A 19,442-nucleotide genomic window follows, 5' to 3' on the forward strand; every position below is an offset into this window, starting at 1 on the left:
AAAAAAAAAAAATCAAGGCACTTTAAAAAGAAATTGATGGAGATTCACTGTGCTATTTACTGTGTCCCATTAAATAGACTTTTTCATATGAATTTATAAAAATGAATATGATAAAGATTTTCTCTTAAATATTAGATATTTATTGATGAATTACCCTTGTTTTAATCTTCTTTTGTTTAAAAAGAGACTATCTTAAGTCTAAAGAAGAGATACCACATCGTACCAGTTGATGCAAAAAGCGTTTGACAAATTCAATATCCATTAATGATTAAACTCTCAACAGACTAGGAATAGGAAGGATTTCCTTAATCAGATGAAAGGCATTTACAAAAAAACAAAGGCAAGCATTACCACTCAGGGTGAAAAATCGAATGCTTCCGCCTAAGAATGAAAACAAGGCAAGAATGACCACAACCACCACTTTAATTCAACATCAAGCTGAAAATCCTAGCCGGTGTTCTAGGTTGAACTGGGAAAGAAACTGTCCTATTTGCAGATGATATGATTGTGTGCATAGACAATTCCAAGGAATGTCAAAGGAAAAAAATCTTAAACTGGTAAGTTTGGGAAGATCACAGGACACAGGGTTAACACAATTGATCATATTTCTGTATAACACCAATAAATAATTGGGAACTGATTTTTTTTTACCAAGACAATATTTCAGAACAGTTTAAGGTTCATAGAAAAATTGAGGGAAAGTACAGAGATTTCCTATCCCCTGCCCCCACACATGCACAGCCTCCCCAGTTATCAACATCTCCCACCAGAATTAGAATCCGTGAAATACTGACACATCATCCCTCAAAGTCCATAGTTTGCGCTAGGGTTCATTCTTGGTGTTGTAACGTTCTGTGGATTTGGACAAATGTGCAGACATGTGTCCACCAACATGGTACCGTACAGAGTATCTTCACGACCTCCAAAATCCTCTGTGCGTCACCTGTTCACCCTTTCTCCCCCGAACCATGGCGAGTGCCAATTGCTTCACTAGACCCGTGGTTTTGCCTGTTTCAAACGTCGTGTGGTTGGAATCGTACAGTATGTTGCCTTTTCAGATGAGCTTTTTTTTTTTTTAAGATTTTATTTATTTATTTGTCAGAGAGAGAGAGCAAGAGTGAGCACAGGCAGACAGAGTGGCAGGCAGAGTCAGAGGGAGTAGGAGGCTCCCGGCGGAGCAAGGAGCCCGATATGGGACTCGATCCCAGGACGCTGGGATCACGACCTGAGCCGAAGGCAGCTGCTTAACCAACTGAGCCACCCAGGCGTCCCCAGATGAGCTCTTTTATGTGTGAATACTTTAAGGTCTCTTCATGGCTTTACATGGTTTAATAATTTGTTTCTTTTAAATAGTGAGTAATGTCCCATTGTCTGGATGTACCATTTATCCGTCACCTGCTAAAGCACATCTTGGTTGCTTCCACCTTGTGGCATTTACGAATAAAGCTGCTATAAACATCCATGTACATAATTAGATACAGGGATTAGTTATCATTTTATTTAGGTAAGGATCGAGGAGTGCAGCTGCAGGGTAGTATGGAAGAGTGTGCTCAGATCTGTAAGACACAGCCAGACCGCCTTCCAGGTGCTGCACCATGCTGCACTCTGAGCAGCGATGGTCGAAGTCACTGTGGCCACACGGGCGTGAGGTGGTGTCAGCATTCCAGGTTTTGGCCAGGCTGACAGGCGTGGAGTGGTGTCTCGTTGTTTTAAGTTTTGCACTTCTCCGATTACATCGGATAGGAGATCACATGCTTATTTATAATCCATGTATCTTCTGTATTGAAGTACCTGTATAGGTCTTTGGCTCTTTTTTAATTGTTTCGTTTTTTTATTGTTGAGTTTTAAGAGTTCTTTGTGTATTTTGGATAGCAGTTTAAATTTGTCTTTGCAAATACTTTCCCTCAATCTGTCAACTGTCTTTGCATTCTCTTGACGTTGTCTTTATAGAGGAGTTTTTCATTTTAATAGAGCCCAGCTTATCTTTGGATACTGTGTCTAAAAAGTCATTGCCAAATTCAAGGTCATCTAGATTTTCTCCTGTGATCTCTTCAATGAGTTTTATAGTTTTGCATTTTACATTTAGGTCTGTGGTGCATTTTGAGTTAATTTTTGTGGAGCGTGTAAGCTCTGAGTCTAGATTTATTCTTTTGCAGGTGGATGTCCTGTTGTCCCAGCACCGTTTGTTGAAAAGCCCACCTTCTCTCCATTGTTTTGCTTTTGTTCTCGTGCCAAGGATCAGTTGATCATATTTATGTGGGTCTATTTCTGGGCTTCCTGTTCTGTCCCATCAATCTGTCTGTCTTTGCTTTTACCAATACCATGCTGTCTTGGTTACTGTAGCGGTATAGTAAGTATTGACGTTGGGTAGCATCAGTCCTCCACCTTGGTTCTTCCCCTTTAATATTATATTGATTATTCTTGGTCTTGTGTCTCTGTGTATAAACTATAGTATCAGTTTGTCAACATTCACAAAATAACTTGCCAGAGTTTGGACTGGGATTGCATTGAATCTATAGGAAACTGATTTTAAAGTACTATTTAAGTACTATTCACAGTACCTCTAAAATTTAAATATATATATATATATACACACACACACACACACACATATATATATAACTAAATAAGTAAATATATATTTATAAACATATGTTTAACAAAACATGCACAGACTCTGTTGCCTGACAACTACCAAGCACTGATGAAAGCAGTTAAGCCCTAAATACATGGAATGGCATACCATGTTCATGAATTGGAAGATGCCATATAGTGAGTATATTAATTCTCATTGATCTATTCATTTAATGCAACACCAATCAAAATCCCAGAAAGAATTTTTGTAGCTATAGACGAAGAGATTCTAATTTTTATATGAATCAAAGAAACATTCTGGCAAAAGCATTTTTTAAAAACTTGTAAAAAGTCTCAGTAAAGAAATAGAAGCTGTAAGGAAGAACCAGTGGAATTTGAGAAACTTAAAAAATGCAGTAATCACTATTAAAAATTCAGAGGATGGCTCAAAAGAAGAACAGAACAGAGGAGAGAATTCATGAACTTGATAGAACAATATAAATTATCCTATATGAACATCATAGACAAAATATACAGGAAAAATAGGACTATTACAAAAGATCTAACATCAGAGTCCCAGAAGGAGAGTATAAAGGGTGAGGCTGAGAAAGTCCTCAGAAAAATAATGTCTGAAAATCCTGAGTTCAGCTAAAGACATAGACAATAGATTAAAGAAGCTGAGTTCTGAATAGGATAAACCCAAAGAAATACATTCAAGACACAATGTAGTAAAACTTCTGGAAACTAAAGGCAAAAAATTAAATTAAAAAAAAAAACAATAATGAAAGCAGCCAGAGGGAAAAAATGTATTAAATGCACATTGCGAAATGAAAGAAACCAATCTGAAAAAGCTATACGATTCCAGCTATATGGCAGTGGAAAGAGCAAAGCTGTGAAGACAGTGGAAAGGCTGGTGGTTTCCAGGATTTGAGGTGGTGGAGAGAGGGAGGGAAGAATAGGTGGGGAACAGGTGTCGTTAAAACAGTGAACTGCGCGTTTCTGATACCATAGTGATCGATCTGTCTGTTACCTGTTTGTCATTTATCTGGTTGTACATTCATAAAGTGTGTAATCCAAAATGTGATCCTTAACGATAGACTTCAGTTAATAATAATAATAACGGCTCATAACTGTAACAAATGTACCAAACTAACGCAAGTTGTTAACAATGGAAATAACTGGGATGGGGGCGGGTGGGTGGTGGTGAGACAGGTAAGTAAGAACTTGTATTTGGCACTAAATTTTTCTATGAATGTAAAACTAGCCCCAAATAAAGTCCACTAAATTTTTCCGAAGATTTTATTTTTTTAAGAGGTTCCTTGGGATGCCTGGATGGCTCAGTTGGCTAAGCATCTGCCTTCAGCTCACGTCATGATCCCAGGGTCCTGGGATCGAGCCCCAGGAACCCTGCTTGGTTCCTTTGCTCAGCGGGGAGCTTCCTTCTCTCTCTCTCCTCTGCCCCTCCCCCCCCCCTGCATGTTCCCTCTCACTTTTTCTCTGTCAAATAAATAAGTAAAATCTTTCTGAAAAAAAGAAAAGATTTTATTTTTAAGTAATCTCTACACCTAATGTGCAGCTCAAACTTAAAATCCTGAGACCAAGGGTTGCATGATCTACAGACTGGGTCAGCAAGGTGTCCCTAAAGCCCACTAAATTTTTAAGTGATTTTTAAATCAAAACGGTCTCAAAAACTTGGAGAGTACTTGTCTGCAGTATACCTGGGATGGTTACAGTAAGTTCTCTACACAGAAGGGAAATGAAAGAACCAAAAGGAAGAAAGAATGTGGCAAGAGTGAAAATACAGGTAAATAGGATAGATTTTTTTTTTTTAGAAGCCTCTCAAAGGGTGTCCCTTCCCTTTTACTCCTCCAGAGGAGGAGAAAAATGATCATCAGTGGCAAAGGGCAGCTGGAGAAGCAACATCCAGACCCAGCTTCACTCTTGGGAAGGGACACTGTATCTCCTCCTTGTGGTTTTGGACATTCTACACGTGGAGAGAAACTTTTCTAGGAACAGCCTGTAGAGATGATCCCTGAAAGTATGGTCTTGATAGATTTTCTAAATTATGTTAGCTGGTTGAAGCAGACATTGTAACACTGTCTAATATCCCTCAGTACATAGAGCGAGAGATGTAACACAATTCTATTACAAGTGAGGAAGAGTAAAATGATGTAAAGGGAGGTGAAGTTGCCACACTTTTTTTGATCAGATAAAGTGTTGACACAATAGAGTAGTAAATTATATATCCACAATGAAAGCTCTTAAATAAAATGGACCAGTTTCTCCAAAAGTACAAACTACCACAATTCACCCAATAGGAGATAAGTAATTTGAATAATCTGAAAACTATTAAAGAAATCAAATCTATAACTTAAAAACTCCCAAAAAGAAATCTCCAGATTAGCTTTATTCAAAAATTATAGCAAATGCTTAAAAAATAATTATAAATAATATCCTACAATTTTTTTCACTAAATAAAAGAGAATACTCTCCAACACATTCTATGAAGCCTATATTACTATGATGGCAAAATCAGACAAGAGCAGCACATACACGAAAACACTGCGGACAGACATTCTGGGTTAATGTAGATACAAAAGTCTTACCAGTATATTAGCAAATAGAATCCCACAGTGTACACAAAGCATATACATTATGAGTATTGTGTTTATTTCAGAGAAGTAAAGCTGACCCAGTATTTGAAAATCAGTCAATGCTATCTGTCATATTAACAGGCTAACAAACAAAAATTCGTCATAGAATACATTAATGCAGAAGTAACATTCCAAAAATTTTAATTCATTTGTGATAAAAACTCTCTGCAACCTAGAACGGAAGAAATTTCCTCAAATTAGTAAAGAGCATCTACAAAAATCCTATATCTACCATCATAATTAGTGGTGAAAGATTGAGTTGTTTTCCCTTAATGTGAGTACAAGAGATGTCCATCCTTCTGTGATAGCAATGGAAGTTCTAGCCAGGGCAGTAGGGCAAGAGAAGGAAACAAAAGCCATACAGATTGGGAAGGAAGAAATAAAACTATACCAATTTTCAGATGAAATGATCATAGAAAATTCCAAGGAATTTACACGCACAAACAAAAACATCCTAAGAAATTAATGAGCTTTAAGGTTCTCAAGATACAAGATCAACATACAAAAATCAACTATACTTTGACAACACCATCTACAGTTGCTAAAAAAAAAAAAAAATACTTAGCTGTAAATCTTACAAAACACGTCCAAGACTTGTGTGCTCAAAACAACAAAGTGCTGTTGAGAGAAGTCCAAGAATATGTAAGTCAGAGGAGAGGCATACTGAGCCCATGAATGGAAAGACTCAACATAGGAATGCTGCCAGTTCTCTCTAGATTCAATGCAGGTTTTGGGGTGCCTGAGTGGCTCAATGGGTTAAAGCCTCTGCCTTCGGCTCAGGTCATGATCTCAGGGTCCTGAGATCAAGCCCCGCATCGGGCTCTCTGCTCGGCAGGGAACATGCTTCCCCTCTCTCTCTGCCTGCTTCTCTGCCTATTTGTGATCTCTGTCTGTCAAATAAATAAATAAATAAAATCTTTTTATAAATAAATAAATACAGGTTTAATGCTGCCTCTCTCAAAATGCTAGTACTATAACGCTTTGTTACAGATATAAACAATATTATTCTAAAATTTATACGGGAAGAGGACCTGTGTACATTTATTCACAGATGACATGATCATACATGAAAAAACCCCCTTTGTAATAGCATGGAAAAGAAAAAAAAGCTTAGGAATAAACTTAACCATGGAGGCAAATAATTTGTACACTGTAAGCTACAGAACATTGGAGAAAGAAATCCAGAGGATGCCAATAAATGGAATAACATCCCATATTCATGTATTAGAAGAATTAATATTGTTAAGATGTCCATATTACCCAAAATGAGCCACAGTTTCAGTGCAGTTCTTATCAAAGTCTCAGAGACACTTTTGCAGAAATAGGAAAATTTATCCCAAAAGGCATATGGACTCTCAAGGGATCCAAATGGCCCAAACAATATTGAAAAGAACAGAGTTTGGAGTGGGGGGTCTCCCACTTAGAAAGCTAAGTGTGGTACTGACATACAGACAGTTATATATACCAATGAAATGCCCAGAAATTAACCCTCACTTATACAATCAACTGATTTTCAACAAGGATACCAAGACTATTCAGTAAGAAAAGGATGGTACAGATGGGGTTGGGAAAACTGGACGGCTACATGCAAAAGAATGAAACTGGACCACTTTCTTAGACCATACACAAAAATAAATTCAAGATGGGTTTAAGACCTAAATGTGAGACCTGAAACCATAAAAACCCTAAGAAAATATAGGCAGTAATCTCTTGGACATCACCCTCTGCAACATATTTATAGACATGTCTCCTCAGGGAAGAGAAACAAAGCAAGCATAAACTATTGGGAGTAGACCAAAATTTTTTAAAACTTGCACGACGAAGGTAACTATCAACAAAATGAAAAGGCAATGTGCCGAATGGGACAAGATACTTGCAAATACTATATCCAGTTAGGGTTAATGTCCAAAATATATAAAGAACTCATGCAACTCAACACCAAAAAGCCAAATAATCTGACTTTAAAATGGGCAGAGGACCTGAATAGACACTTTTTTTTCCCAAAGAAGACACACAGATGGCCAACAGACACATGAAAAGATGCTCAATATCACTCATCATCAGGGAAATGCAAGTCAAAATCACAGTGAGCTCCCACCTCACACCTGTCAGAATGATTATTATCAAAAAGGCAAGAAATACATGTGGACAAGGATAGGGAGAGAAGGGAACCCGGATCCACCATGGTGGGAATGCAGACTGGTGCAGCCACTATGGAAACCAATGCAGAGCTTTCTCCAAAATTTAAAAATAGAAGTACCATGTGATCCAGTAATTCCACTGCTGGGTATTGACCCAAAGAAAGTGAAAATACTGATTTGAAAAGGTATCTGCACTCCTCTGTTTATTGCAGCATTATTTACGGTAGCCAAGACATGGAAGCAGCACAAGTGTCCCCCAGTATGAAGGGATAAAGAAGACGTGAGTATAAATATCTCTGAATAAAAACAGAGAACACACTGGTGGTTGGCAGAAGGGAGAAGTGTGGTGGGACGGATAAAGTGGATGAAGGGGACCAAGAAATACAAACTCCCAGTTACACGCAGCCACTGAGTCATTGAACACTACATCAGAAACTAGTGATGTGTTAGATGTTGACTCATTGAATTTAAGTTAAAAAAAATAATAAAAAATAAAAACTCCCAGTTATAAATAACTCATGCAGATGAAAAGTGCAACATAGGAAATATAGTCAATAATTTTGTAATAGTAAATTACAAGTAGGCTAGGAAAACTAAATTCATACCGTACCTGCAAGGCTTCCATAAAACCTGCAACTATTCCCTGGAAATTAAAGCACTCTGTTGCCAAAATTTTACATTGATAATACCCATGTATGTGAAAATAGTGAACAAATTCGCCCGTATGTAAGCAGACCCCCCAGTGGGTACTGAAACCACACATAGTACCAAACCTTATATACATACATACATTTTCCTATTCATACACACCTGTGAAGAAGTCTGCTTTATAAATTAGGAATGGTAAGGGATGAACAACAATAACAAATTTGACCAGTTTGAACAATACACTGTAATAAAAGTTAGGTGAATGTGGTCTCACTCTCTCTCCCAAAACATCTTCTTGTCCCATCCCTTCCCTTCATCTTGTGATACGGGGGATGCTGAAGTGTCCGCGGGATGAGATGACACGAGCTGAATGCTGTAGGCCCTAGGCTCGGGGCCTGGGGGCCTCCTGAGCACCTGTCAGGCATCCTGAGCACCTGTCAGGCAGAGGTCACCTGCTCGGGAGCCTGGTTGGCCGCAGATGGCTGAGACCCTGGACTGGGGAGAGGGGATGCCGTAGAAGCATCAGGGCCCAGACAGGCTCACTATAATGGAGACACTGCGGTGGTGAGACAGGGCAGGAACCCAGACGCGCCTCCAGAGGAGAACCGACCTGTAGATCTAAGCGCACGGGCCCAGGCATGCCGGAACACCACTCGGAGCGAGGGAGGCGTCTCAGCACTGCCCGCTGTGCAGGAGCAGGGACTTCGTGTGCGCGTGCTTCATGCCGGCTGAGCAGTCCCCAGCGGCGGACTTGTACCCGTGCATGTGACACCGAGTACAAGAAGAGGGCAGGGGCGTCCCAGGGGGAGGACAGTGCCAGTCACACGGGCAGTGCCTTCCATTTCATCCTCGTCTCTCTATCTGACACAAAACTGGCTGCCTCGTGGGCAGTAGACCTGGGGATTCATGGTGGGTTATTCCTCTATGATAGAAAAGCTTCAGTCACTAAACTTTTCAACCAGTAAGATAAATGGTCATCAAAATTTTGGAGACTCCGAGCAGAGCAGAATTTGCAGGTAAGGTCTGGCACCACTAGAGGCCACACTGGAGCCTTCCCGACTAAACCACACGTACGCCTCACACAGCCTCTGGCCCAGCCCCTGGCCCCAAAGCCGGCAGCAAAGAACCCCTACCCAGATTAACCGGGGTGCAGGGGCACAGCGTTTCTGAGCAGGAAGCGCCTGAGCAGAGAGGCACCGACCCCTTCACCTTCTGCAGGAAACATTTTCTCTTGCAGAGACTCGGTCTCTAATTAACGTGAAGGAAGAGCTAATGAAACGTTGTTTTACGTGCCATCGTATAGAAGAAGAGAAAATATTTCCAGCTATGTTTATGTTTACATAAGCATATATTACAGATAGTTTACAGCTTACTAATTACACCGAGCCCTGGACTGGATGCTCCAGTGCAGGTTCCTGCTTTACCCTGATTCCCGAGTGCTCGGAGCAGACGCAGTCGCAAGCTGCTGTTCCTCAAGAGCCCATGGAGGCTGTGTTGTCTGTCACAGGCTTTGAGGAGCAGAGTTTTCCTGTGAGCACCAAATCCCCCAGCGCCACCAGTTAACCTGAGGACCCGCTAAGGGACCAGAGACCATGCCGGCCCCGCAGTGCTTTCCATGAGGAGAGACACGGCGCCGTCTATCTGATCGGGGCTCGTTCTCCCTTTGCCGTGTCACACGCCGACAGGGTGGAAGCCAAGCTCTCCCAGGTGGCACCTTAACGGGGTTGGCTTCGTCTCCACTGTGTGAGGACAGAGATGCGGGTCCAGAACTGATGTAGAACTTGATCTTGAGGTTCTGTTCAAACATGTTCTCAACCGGATCTGTCTAGAAAAAAAAAACGAAAAGCAGGAGCTCAGTGTTTAGAGTTCATGGTTCTTAATGTCCACCGTGAACATTACAGTATTTCTCAGTAAGCGGCTGTAATTCTAGCATTTTTGTTAGACATGTTTGAACACATGAGGCTGCTGCCATCACGCCGCCGCCAGGAGCGATCTGCTCCCACCACGGCACCGAGCGCTGCTCCACACGCTCCCGCCTGCCCTTCCCCTGGGAAGCACCAGGACAGGAACCTAGGGGGCTCAGCCCGTGGGGCGTCTGCCTTCCACTGGGGTCGTGATCTCGGGTTCCTGGGATCCAGTCCCGCATCCGGCTTCCTGCTGGAAGGCTCCCAGTGGGGAGCCTGCTTCTCCATCTCCCTCTGCCCTTCCCTGCTCGTGTGCACTCTCTCTCAAATAAGTAAAATCTTTAAAAGGAAGAAAGAGAAAAGAAAGTGCTAAGAAGTCGAAAGAAAGGTGGATTCCATCCAGAGTTGGGTAACCGAAATGTGGACTAGAAACTAAAGAGAATTCTGCCCACGGGTATCTCTTGCAGGTGTCCCACTCAGGCATACGGATGTTTTGAATTAAAGGCACCTGAGAAAGAGTCAGTGCGTGCAGGACAGTCTGACTTTCCTTTGTCCTGAAAGCAGGCAATCTTCTCCCTGTGAAAGGTGCCCTCCCTGTCCCAGGAGGAGGGAGGACATTCCTGTCACCAGGGAGGGGACATCTGGGGCCAGGAAGGTGGTGCAAACAAGCCTCGTCACACTAGCCCGTGTCTTCCTGGTTACTTCTTCCCCGTTCACTGCCTGTAGCTCCAGCCCCTTATCATGAACATGTTCTTGGGCAACAGACCACAAGCTCTTCAGTCGGGCCGATCAATTAGAAGCAGAAATCATTGACTATACGCAAAGCAACGCTCTCTGCTAGTAAATTACTCCTGAACTTGTTTTCCGTTCAGGGCCGCTTCAGATACATGGCTTAAATCCCCAAATGTCCTGGTTTTTTCATTTCTCAAGTTGGAGACAGTGTCTTCTGCCATTAATTCGTGTGACCCTTTTTGTGAAATAGGACACACTATTCACGTAGTACTTGATGGGTGCCTTTTTGGCGTGGAGAATTCAGAAATCTGCTTGTGGATTAGTTCCTATTCATTAATCTCGTTTTCTCTGTGGCTAATAGTGAAGAAATCAGCAAGGCTCCCAACAACGTCCTTGGGCTTGTTGCTGAAGGCTGGAACTCAAAGCCCAGCAACGCCTGGCAGGGCCCCTCGTGCGCTGTGCTCATCCGGCGGTCATCACAGGGCACACAGGAAACTCAGGGCCTCCCGCCTCGCTCTCGGCCGGCCCTGCATCCCCCCTCCCAGCCTCTGATCCCAGCCGCAGGTCCTCACCCTCTGTCTCGCCGGCCGTTCTGTCCACACTGGTTTTCTCTTTGTTCAGAGAATTTGTGTTCTCAGCGTGAGATGCAGCAAATACAGGGCAAGGGCCTGAGTCACAGAATGTTAATCACTGCGATGCACACATCCTGGAGCATGCCGCTGGACATCCTGTAAGGACCTATTTTACAGTCCCTGCTCCCCTCCCCCAGGGGAGTCCCAGAAATCAGCTGCAGGTGTGAAGGCCAAGAAAAACAAGGCTGTACCCACCTCGAGTCTAGCCCTGACATAAGTACAGCCATCTTGGCAAAGCAAAAGCTGGCACCTTGCACTGTAAGAGTGGGTTAGCATAAGAATGGCCATCCTGAAGGCCGGGAAGCCATTTTACTGAACGTCCCTAACCCGCCCACAGGGCACACATAACTTGAGATGAGAGAAAGTAGCTAAAATCTGAAAAAACAACTTAATCATATACCACCAGGGAGGTTAGGTAATGGTGCCATAGGGACCAAATGTTAAAGAAAAACAAATAGTTAACTTGCAGAGATCACAATCCTGCAAGACAGGAATCTCCCTTGGTTTGCAAATGTCCTGGTGATTAACAAAAAGGTCTATCTCTTCAATGGCCCAGTTTCCAGTGACAAAGGGCTCAGTTCCTCAAGGCCTAAGGTTGCACCATAAAACGGAAGGAGGCTGAGGCAGAAGGAAATGTAAATAAAGTTAAATTTCCTCTAAACCTAAATCTCGCTTAACAGCCAGGATGACGCCAGGGTGACGCTGGTGTGGCAAAAGGTTAAACAAAGTTAAACTGTCAAAGTGGGGTGCATATGTATGTAGCTATGAAGAAGTGCCTTGAAAATGCTATATAAACCCTTGGCTTTGAGTGCTTGGGGTCCTTGTTGAAACCCGCTGCGCCGGGTGGATACTTGGACCCCAGCTAGCTGGAAATAAACCTCGCTGTGTGACTTGCATTATCGAGAGTGTTCTCTGTCTAATTGAGGGGTGGTCGACTCCGTACCCTAACAATCCGAAATGGGACGTTGGCGGCCGGGAGCCACTCCTGCGACCCAGTCACAACCTCCCTCCTCCCTAAAGGAAACCCTCTTAGGCACAGTAGTCACCTCTTTGCATTTGTTTAGAAGTTTGCCACATTAAGTATGCATCCCTAAACCCTGCAGAGGGTCAGTGCCTGCCTGGAGACCTCTGACCCTAATTTAAATGCTTGATGGTCTGCAGGACTGCGGAGGCCTCAGTTTCAAAAGTCATCCATCCCGAATAATCATACCTCCAGCTGCAGCACACATCGAGGAGCCACACGAGCAGGAATTAGACTGTCCCCCACTCCCCCCACCGGCGTCAGGGTTAGGGCTTCTCTTTCAGAAAGCCCTGGGTAGCCTAGACACCTGACCGCTTGGGTGACGCCCCTTCTCCCTCCCCACAGCCTAATTCCTAGGCTTGTGCTTTAAATTCGCCAGTAAAAAGTGGCTCTGGGCACATGCGTGTTCTCCGGGGCTGTCAGTGATCAGTCTCAGTCCCCAGAGGTCCCTGGAGGTTGGTGCGGAGATGAGTCTCGCAGTCCCAGCGAGAACCACGGAGGCCAGTCCGACAAGCACTGGCAGCGGGAAGTGACCGCGGGCTCTGCTAGTGGTGCTGCCGGCTGAGTTGCCCCAGGCCTGCGGAGCAGAGGGCACCCCTGCCAATGAGCTGAGGGGGGCTGTAGTCTCATTTGTTCCCAGCCTGTGCTCCTGGGTGCCTGGCTTTTTCACTCAATGCCGTGGGGTTTTTAAACTTTAATTCAATTCAGTCACTTAACATACAGTGCGTTATTAGAGTTCCTTGACTCACTGATGCCCATTCCATCATGGGCCCCCTCAAGCCGGTCACCTAGTCACCCATCCCTCGACACCAGGTGGCAAGACTCGTCCGTGCGGTGCGCACCACAGTGGCTCAGTCGTCTGTGCTGCTCGGCTGGAATTCATCGTACGACAAGACCCCACCATTCCTCTACTCACTGCCCAGCGGCCGAGCGTCTGGGTTTGTCAGTCGTGAAGCTCCTGTACTTTTGGACAGAGGAGCAAGGCCGCCGCAGCGTAAGGTAGGGCACCCAGCAGCCTCAGGCCCCCATGGGCCCCCCAGCGCTTGCCGGCCGAGCATTTATGAGCCCTGCAGTCACGTGTCTCAGGGGGTCTAGCATTTTTTCACGTGTTTATTGTCTTTGGATTTCTGCTTCTGTGAATTGCCTGGGAAGTGTCCTGCCCCTCCCGTGCTGAGCGGATGACTTTCTCTCTCTGGCGCAGGCTCTTCCCAGACTCGGCACACAAGCCTTCGCCTGTTGTCCAGGAGCAAGTGTCTTTGTCCACTCTGAGCCTTGTGTTTCTGTCGTCGGCCTTTGTACCTTTTTCTCTGGATATTGTTCTGTTCCATTGGTCTGTGTGTCTGCGAGTTTGCCAGTACCCTACTGTTTCAACTACCGTGGTTCTTTTTCAAGATCTTTTTGATTTAAGAGAGAGAGAGAGAAGGAGCTGTGGGGAGGGGCAGAGGGAGAGGGAGAGGGAGAAGCTAACTCCCCGCTGAGCAGGGAGCCCGATGCGGGGCTCGATCCCAAGACCCTGAGATCATGACCTGAGCTGAAGGCAGAGGCTTAACCCACTGAGCCCACCAGGTGCCCCGCATTACTGTCGTTCTTTAACATCTTGACATTTCATAGAGCAAGCTCAGCCAATTTCATCTTCAAAAACATTCTTTCTTGCTTGGTCTTTTGCGTTTCCATGTACATTTCGAGTTCCATGGGGGGGATTGGGATTTTTATCAGGATTTTATTGAATCTTGATATAGTCTTTTGAATCTTCAATCTTGATAGAATGTTGGTTGAACTGATACACGATCAGTTAAGGGGAATTGAGATCTTTACAGTGTCAAGTCTCAGTCTAGGACTATAGCACTGCCCTATTTCATTCAGGCCTTTGCAGATGCCCTTCCTTTCAATTTTATAATATTTCTTCCCAGGAGTCTTGTAGCTACTATTAGAGTAATTTCTAAATACTCGATTTCTTATGCTATTGTTAATGATGTCTGTTTTTAAAAAGGGTAATTACATATTTCTCAACTGATATAGAAATCCATTCAATTTCTGCATATCAACATGGTAGTCGCAGTATATTCTATACTTAAAATTTATTCCACATACTGACTTTTGTATATTGATTTCTGTATTTCTCTATATGTATATATATTAGCAAATCAACCATCTTGCTAAACTTTTTTTACTAATTCTAATAATACATTGAAAAGTCCCTCCATATTACATCGAATAGAAATAGTCACAGCTGGCATCTTTATCTTGTTCCTAAATGCTGTTAAAAACTGTGTGGCTGGGGGCTGCTGGGTGGCTTAGTGGGGTAAGCCTCTGCCTTCGGCTCAGGTCATGAACCCAGGGTCCTGGGATCGAGGCCAGCATCGGGTTCTCTGCTCCGCAGGGAGCCTGCTTCCTCCTCTCTCTCTGCCAGCTTCTCTGCCTCCTTGTGATCTCTCTCTGTCAAATAAATAAACAAAATCTTTTTTAAAAAAGAAGATATTGAATTTTATTAGATATTTTTATGATTTTATTGAAATCAGACCTTTTTTTTTTTAATCTGTTAATAGGCTATGCTGATTCATTTTCTGGTGTTGAACTTTGCCTTACTGGGTTGGCACCAAATCAGTCAGATTGTGGTTTTTGGCTTTTAGTTTTTTATGTATATAACTGGATTCAGTTCAGCAATTTTTCAAAATAATTTTTCGTGTTCAGCATCATGGGAATTTCCATTGTCTAGCTAGGCTCATTCAAAAGGTCAGATTTGGTGTTTCACAAAGATGTTGCACCTTTGGGCAATAACAATGAAACATACTGAAAACAACGTCTATTATCTTTGATTCGCTCCAAGGAATACCATTGCCATCAGCACAGGCGAAACCATGCATGTCCTTGTTAAAATTCAGAACTATAGCTTGAAAATGCGTCTGTATTTTCAGCCAAAATGCCGGGTTGTATACAAGTTTCTTTAATAACCATGGGAGCATCCTTATTATAGGCTTACACTCAACAATTGTTTAAATCTGTAGTTAAAACTTAAGGCTATGTTCTCAATTAAAACAAAAACCTGTATTTTCCACAGCAGATGTAAAGCCAATAAAATACTAATTAGGGGTGCCTGGGTGGCTCAGTGGGTTAAAGCCTCTGCTTTCGGCTCAGGTCATGATCCCAGGGTCCTGGGATAGAGCCCCACATCTGGCTCTCTGCTCAGCGGGGAGCCTGCTTCCTCCTCTCTTTCTGCCTGCTTCTCTGCCTACTTGTGATCGCTCTCTGTCAAATAAATAAATAAAATCTTAAAAAAAAAATAAAATAAAATACTAATTAAAAAAGAATTCTTTTCACTGTAGTAAGATTAGACTGTAATCTTTCCTTCTAATAGTGTCCTCACGAAGTTACATTAGCCACTGAGAGTGATCTGGGCGTGTTTTAGTTAACTAGGGCTGCCAGAACAAAGTACTGTGTCTTGGGGGACAAGAGGAAGGTCAGCACAGTGGGGTTCTGAGGAGAGCCTCTCCCTGGTTTATAGGTGGCCCCATTCTCACTGCATTCTCCCTGGGGAGTGGGGAGGGTAGCTAGAGGGGAGAGAAGGAGGGAGAGAAGCCCTCCAAGCTCATCAGAGTAGAGCCCCCAACCTTATTATCTCATTTAACCTTAATAATCTTGTAAAAACCCCATCTCCAAATGCAGTCACATTGAGCATCAAGGTTTCAACATAAGAATTGGGTTGGGGGGTGGGGGAACACAACTTGTTTTATAGTTACTGTCCCCGGTCCCCCAAAATTCACATCCTCACACACACAATTCTTGCATTTCACTCCAGCATCCCTGGAAGCCTTTGCTCAGCACCACCTCTAAGTCAGAAGTCCGAGGTCCGGTCTCAGAATCACCTAAATCAGGTCTGGGAGGGATTGGAAGTAGATTCGTCCCAAGGCAAGTTCCTCTCCAGCGGGGAATCTTTGAAAGTACACGTTACTGCTTCCAAAATACACTGGTGGGACAGGCCCAGGAGGAGCCACTCCAAAAGGGGAGAAATGGGGAAGAAGGAAGGAGTGGCAGGTCCCGGGCAAGTCCAAACAGGCAGATACCAGCCCATCTTAAGGCTGGAGGATCAACCTGTTTGGCTCCCTGTCCTCCCATCCAGGCCCACCGAGGTGCCAGCCTCCCTTCCCAGGCCCACCTGGTGCTCTGTAGCTTTTCTGCCCTCTGAAACCAAGGACAGATGCAGCCTTGTCCCTGAGCTTGCGGTGAGAGGGTCAGCCCTTATGGTCTGTTTGCTTGTTTGTTTTTAAAGATTTTATTTATTTATTTATTTATTTATTTATTTGAGAAAGAAACAGAAATAGTGACAGAGAGCTCGAGCCGGGGAGAAGAGGGAGAAGCAGCCTTCCCACTGAGCAGGGAGCCCGACTCCGGTCTCAATCCCAGGACCCTGAAATCAAGACCTGAGCCGAAGGCAAACACCTAACTGACTGAGCCCCCCAGGCGCCCCCAGCCCTTAGGGTCTCTGAATTGCCCTCAGGGTCATTCTTCCCTTTGCTGAGGAACAGTGCACGTTCACAGCCTGGTAGCTCTGTGGTCCAGCCCTGTACAATCCAGTCCTCCCTTCCCGCAGCCGGCTCTGTCTCTTTCCCTCCAAACCGGCAGCCTCTCTGCTGTTTGATCGCCGTCTCTGTTCCTGGCCCCTGCCGACAGGGCTGCTTAAATCCTGAGTCACAGCCCTGACGTCTTTATCGAACGGTGACACAGGCACGCCCTCAGTGTTTTCCGAAAAAGCTTCCTCCTTTTTAGCGCTACGGACGGGCTCAAGAATTTCCTAAAGTTCTAGTTTCTGATTCCTTTTCTTTTTTAATGTGAAAAATGTTTTATTTCAGTTTGCAGAAGCATAATCTATTAAATCCAGGGTTAGAATGGGGTCAAGAAGAAAAGGTTTTTTATCTCCTCAGCAACACAACAGAGAACAGGCGGCACAGCAGCATCCGCGTAACCGAAGATGTGACGGTGACATGACCCTGACGAGATTCCCTTCACGCTTCGTTTCGCTCCCTTCCCGGTCAGTCCCCACTCCCCATGTGCTCCGGCAGAGAGCGGGCTGCTCCCGGGAGTCGTCTGTTTCTCGGCTGATACAATCTTCGTTTCCACGGAGCCTGGACACTGTCCTTCCCTGCCCAACACTCAGCGTGTCTATCCTGTGCGGCCAAGCCTCGGACAAGCCTGCAGGGAGAGTGGAAGCAACCCTCGGACGAAGGTAGAAGTTCTAGAGGCTGGAGGCGCGCAGGCAGGGCCAGGCTCCGTCCGAGTTCCCCAGGGAGGATCCTTCCTTGCACCCCCATCCCCGCTACCATGGCCCCAGGCAGCCCGGGCTCCCCACAGCGCAGCTCCAGCATCTGGTCCGTCTTCCTGGCCGCCTCCTCTGGAGTCTCTGCCCCTCCGCAGGGTGCATTCCCCTCTGGCTCCGGCTGCTGGACAAGTCCTTCTTTCAACTCATTCCTCTCCTCTCGCGGCAATGAGGACCCAAGCCAGACCTCCAGCACTTGGCCTCGAAGTCCCCTCTGCCCAACAGGGCACGTTCTGCCCCCCACAAAACCCTAGAACACAGTTCAGCCATGTTCTTTGCTCCTTTACAACAAAGTTTGTCTTCCCTTGGCTTTCCAGTAAGCTCTCCCTCCTTTCCGTCTGAGAACTGTCTAGAACAGCCCTTCATGTCCGTGATGATTTTTGTTCTCTAAGAAGATGGAGGCCTCCTACCCAGCTCCCCACGTTCCCTCCCGGCTCCCACCAGAATCACCCGAATGCCTATAATCTACTCACAGACCCTTCCTGGCAGTCTGGGCTTTTTCTGGCTGTGCTGCAAGCCTCTCCTGGCCTCGCCCATCACCCAGCTCCAAAGCCACTTCCTCATTTCTAAGTATTTGTTGGAGGAGACTTTACTTCTGGGCCTCAAAATCCTTCCTGGTCAGAGCTGTCCAGAGGAACAGATCCGACGGGGGGAATACATCTAGATCTGTCTCTTGTCAATTCTTTACCATAACGATGTGAGCCGCTTCCTCGTAATAAATAAATATACATATTATTTGTTTATGTATCTTCATATGTTTATATGTGTCACCCTAACTTTGTAAACATACAAAGATTTATTGAAAGGAATTAGTTCACATGCTGATGGGGGCTGCAGAGTCCTGAGATCTGCAGTCAGCAAGCTGGAGATCTAAGACAGCTATAAGGTGTCAGTCCCGGACCAAAGGCCAGGAGGCTTAAGACCAAAGAAAAGACAGTGTTTCTATTCAAGTCCAAGAAACGACCAATGCCCTGCCCATTTGGTCAAGCAGAAGGAGTTCCCTCTTATTCACAGGAGGGTCAGTGTATGCCCTCTATCCAGGCCTTCAACTGATTGGATGAGGTCACCCACACTGGGTAGAGCAATCTTTTCTATTCAACTGCTATCTCATCCCAAACACCCTCACAGACTCGTCTTGACTAAACGTCTGGGCACTCTGTGGCCCAGTAAAGTTGACTCACAAAACTAACCATCACAGGAAGTATTTCCTCCTTTTCTGTTCTCTGGAAGAGTTCCAGAAGATTGGAATCATTTCTTCTTGAATGTTTGATAGAAGCTGTCTGGGCCTAGAATTTTATCATGGGAAGATAATTAACAACAGATTCAATTTCTTTAATAATTATAGGAATATTCAGGCTTTTCACATTTTGGAGTTGATTTGAATAATTGATATTTTCTAATTTGTCCAAATTTTTCTTACACGTTTTTCATATTTTGAAATGGTCCAAAGTTAGGATATACTACATTATCTTTAACTATCTGCCTCAGATATGATGTCCTTTTAATCATTTTTTTATATTGGCCTTATGTACCTTTTCTTCCCATTTTTGTTTCTCAGTGAACCATCACATGCTTTTGTCACTTTTATTGGTTTTATCAAAGTTGAAACTGTTGGCTTTACTGTTCCTTTCTATTTTGGTACTTTCTCTATATCATAAAGTTTTGCTTCTAAGTTACTACTTTTTTGCCTTCCACCCTCTTCAAGTTTAAATTTCTGTTTTTCTGTAACTTCTAAAAACAGATGCTTAGCTCATTAATTTTTCAGGATTTCTTCTTTAAATTTTATGTACAGAAGGCTATGCATGTGTTTTAAATACTGCTTTAG

General features: G+C 44.2%; 1 protein-coding gene across 1 annotated transcript in view; it reads right to left on the reverse strand.

The window, feature by feature from the left end:
* Positions 1 to 19,442, reverse strand: part of LOC309845034 (serine/threonine-protein kinase MRCK alpha-like) — a 66,588-nt gene that overhangs the window by 30,065 nt on the left and 17,081 nt on the right. The window contains exon 4 of the mRNA XM_082692489.1: positions 9,732 to 9,842. Within this exon, the coding sequence (XP_082548615.1) occupies positions 9,732 to 9,842 (111 nt within the window). The remainder of the gene's footprint in view (positions 1 to 9,731; positions 9,843 to 19,442) is intronic.

The sequence above is a fragment of the Mustela nivalis genome, assembly GCF_964662115.1.
Source record: "Mustela nivalis genome assembly, chromosome: 12".
Taxonomy (NCBI): Eukaryota; Metazoa; Chordata; class Mammalia; order Carnivora; family Mustelidae; genus Mustela; species Mustela nivalis.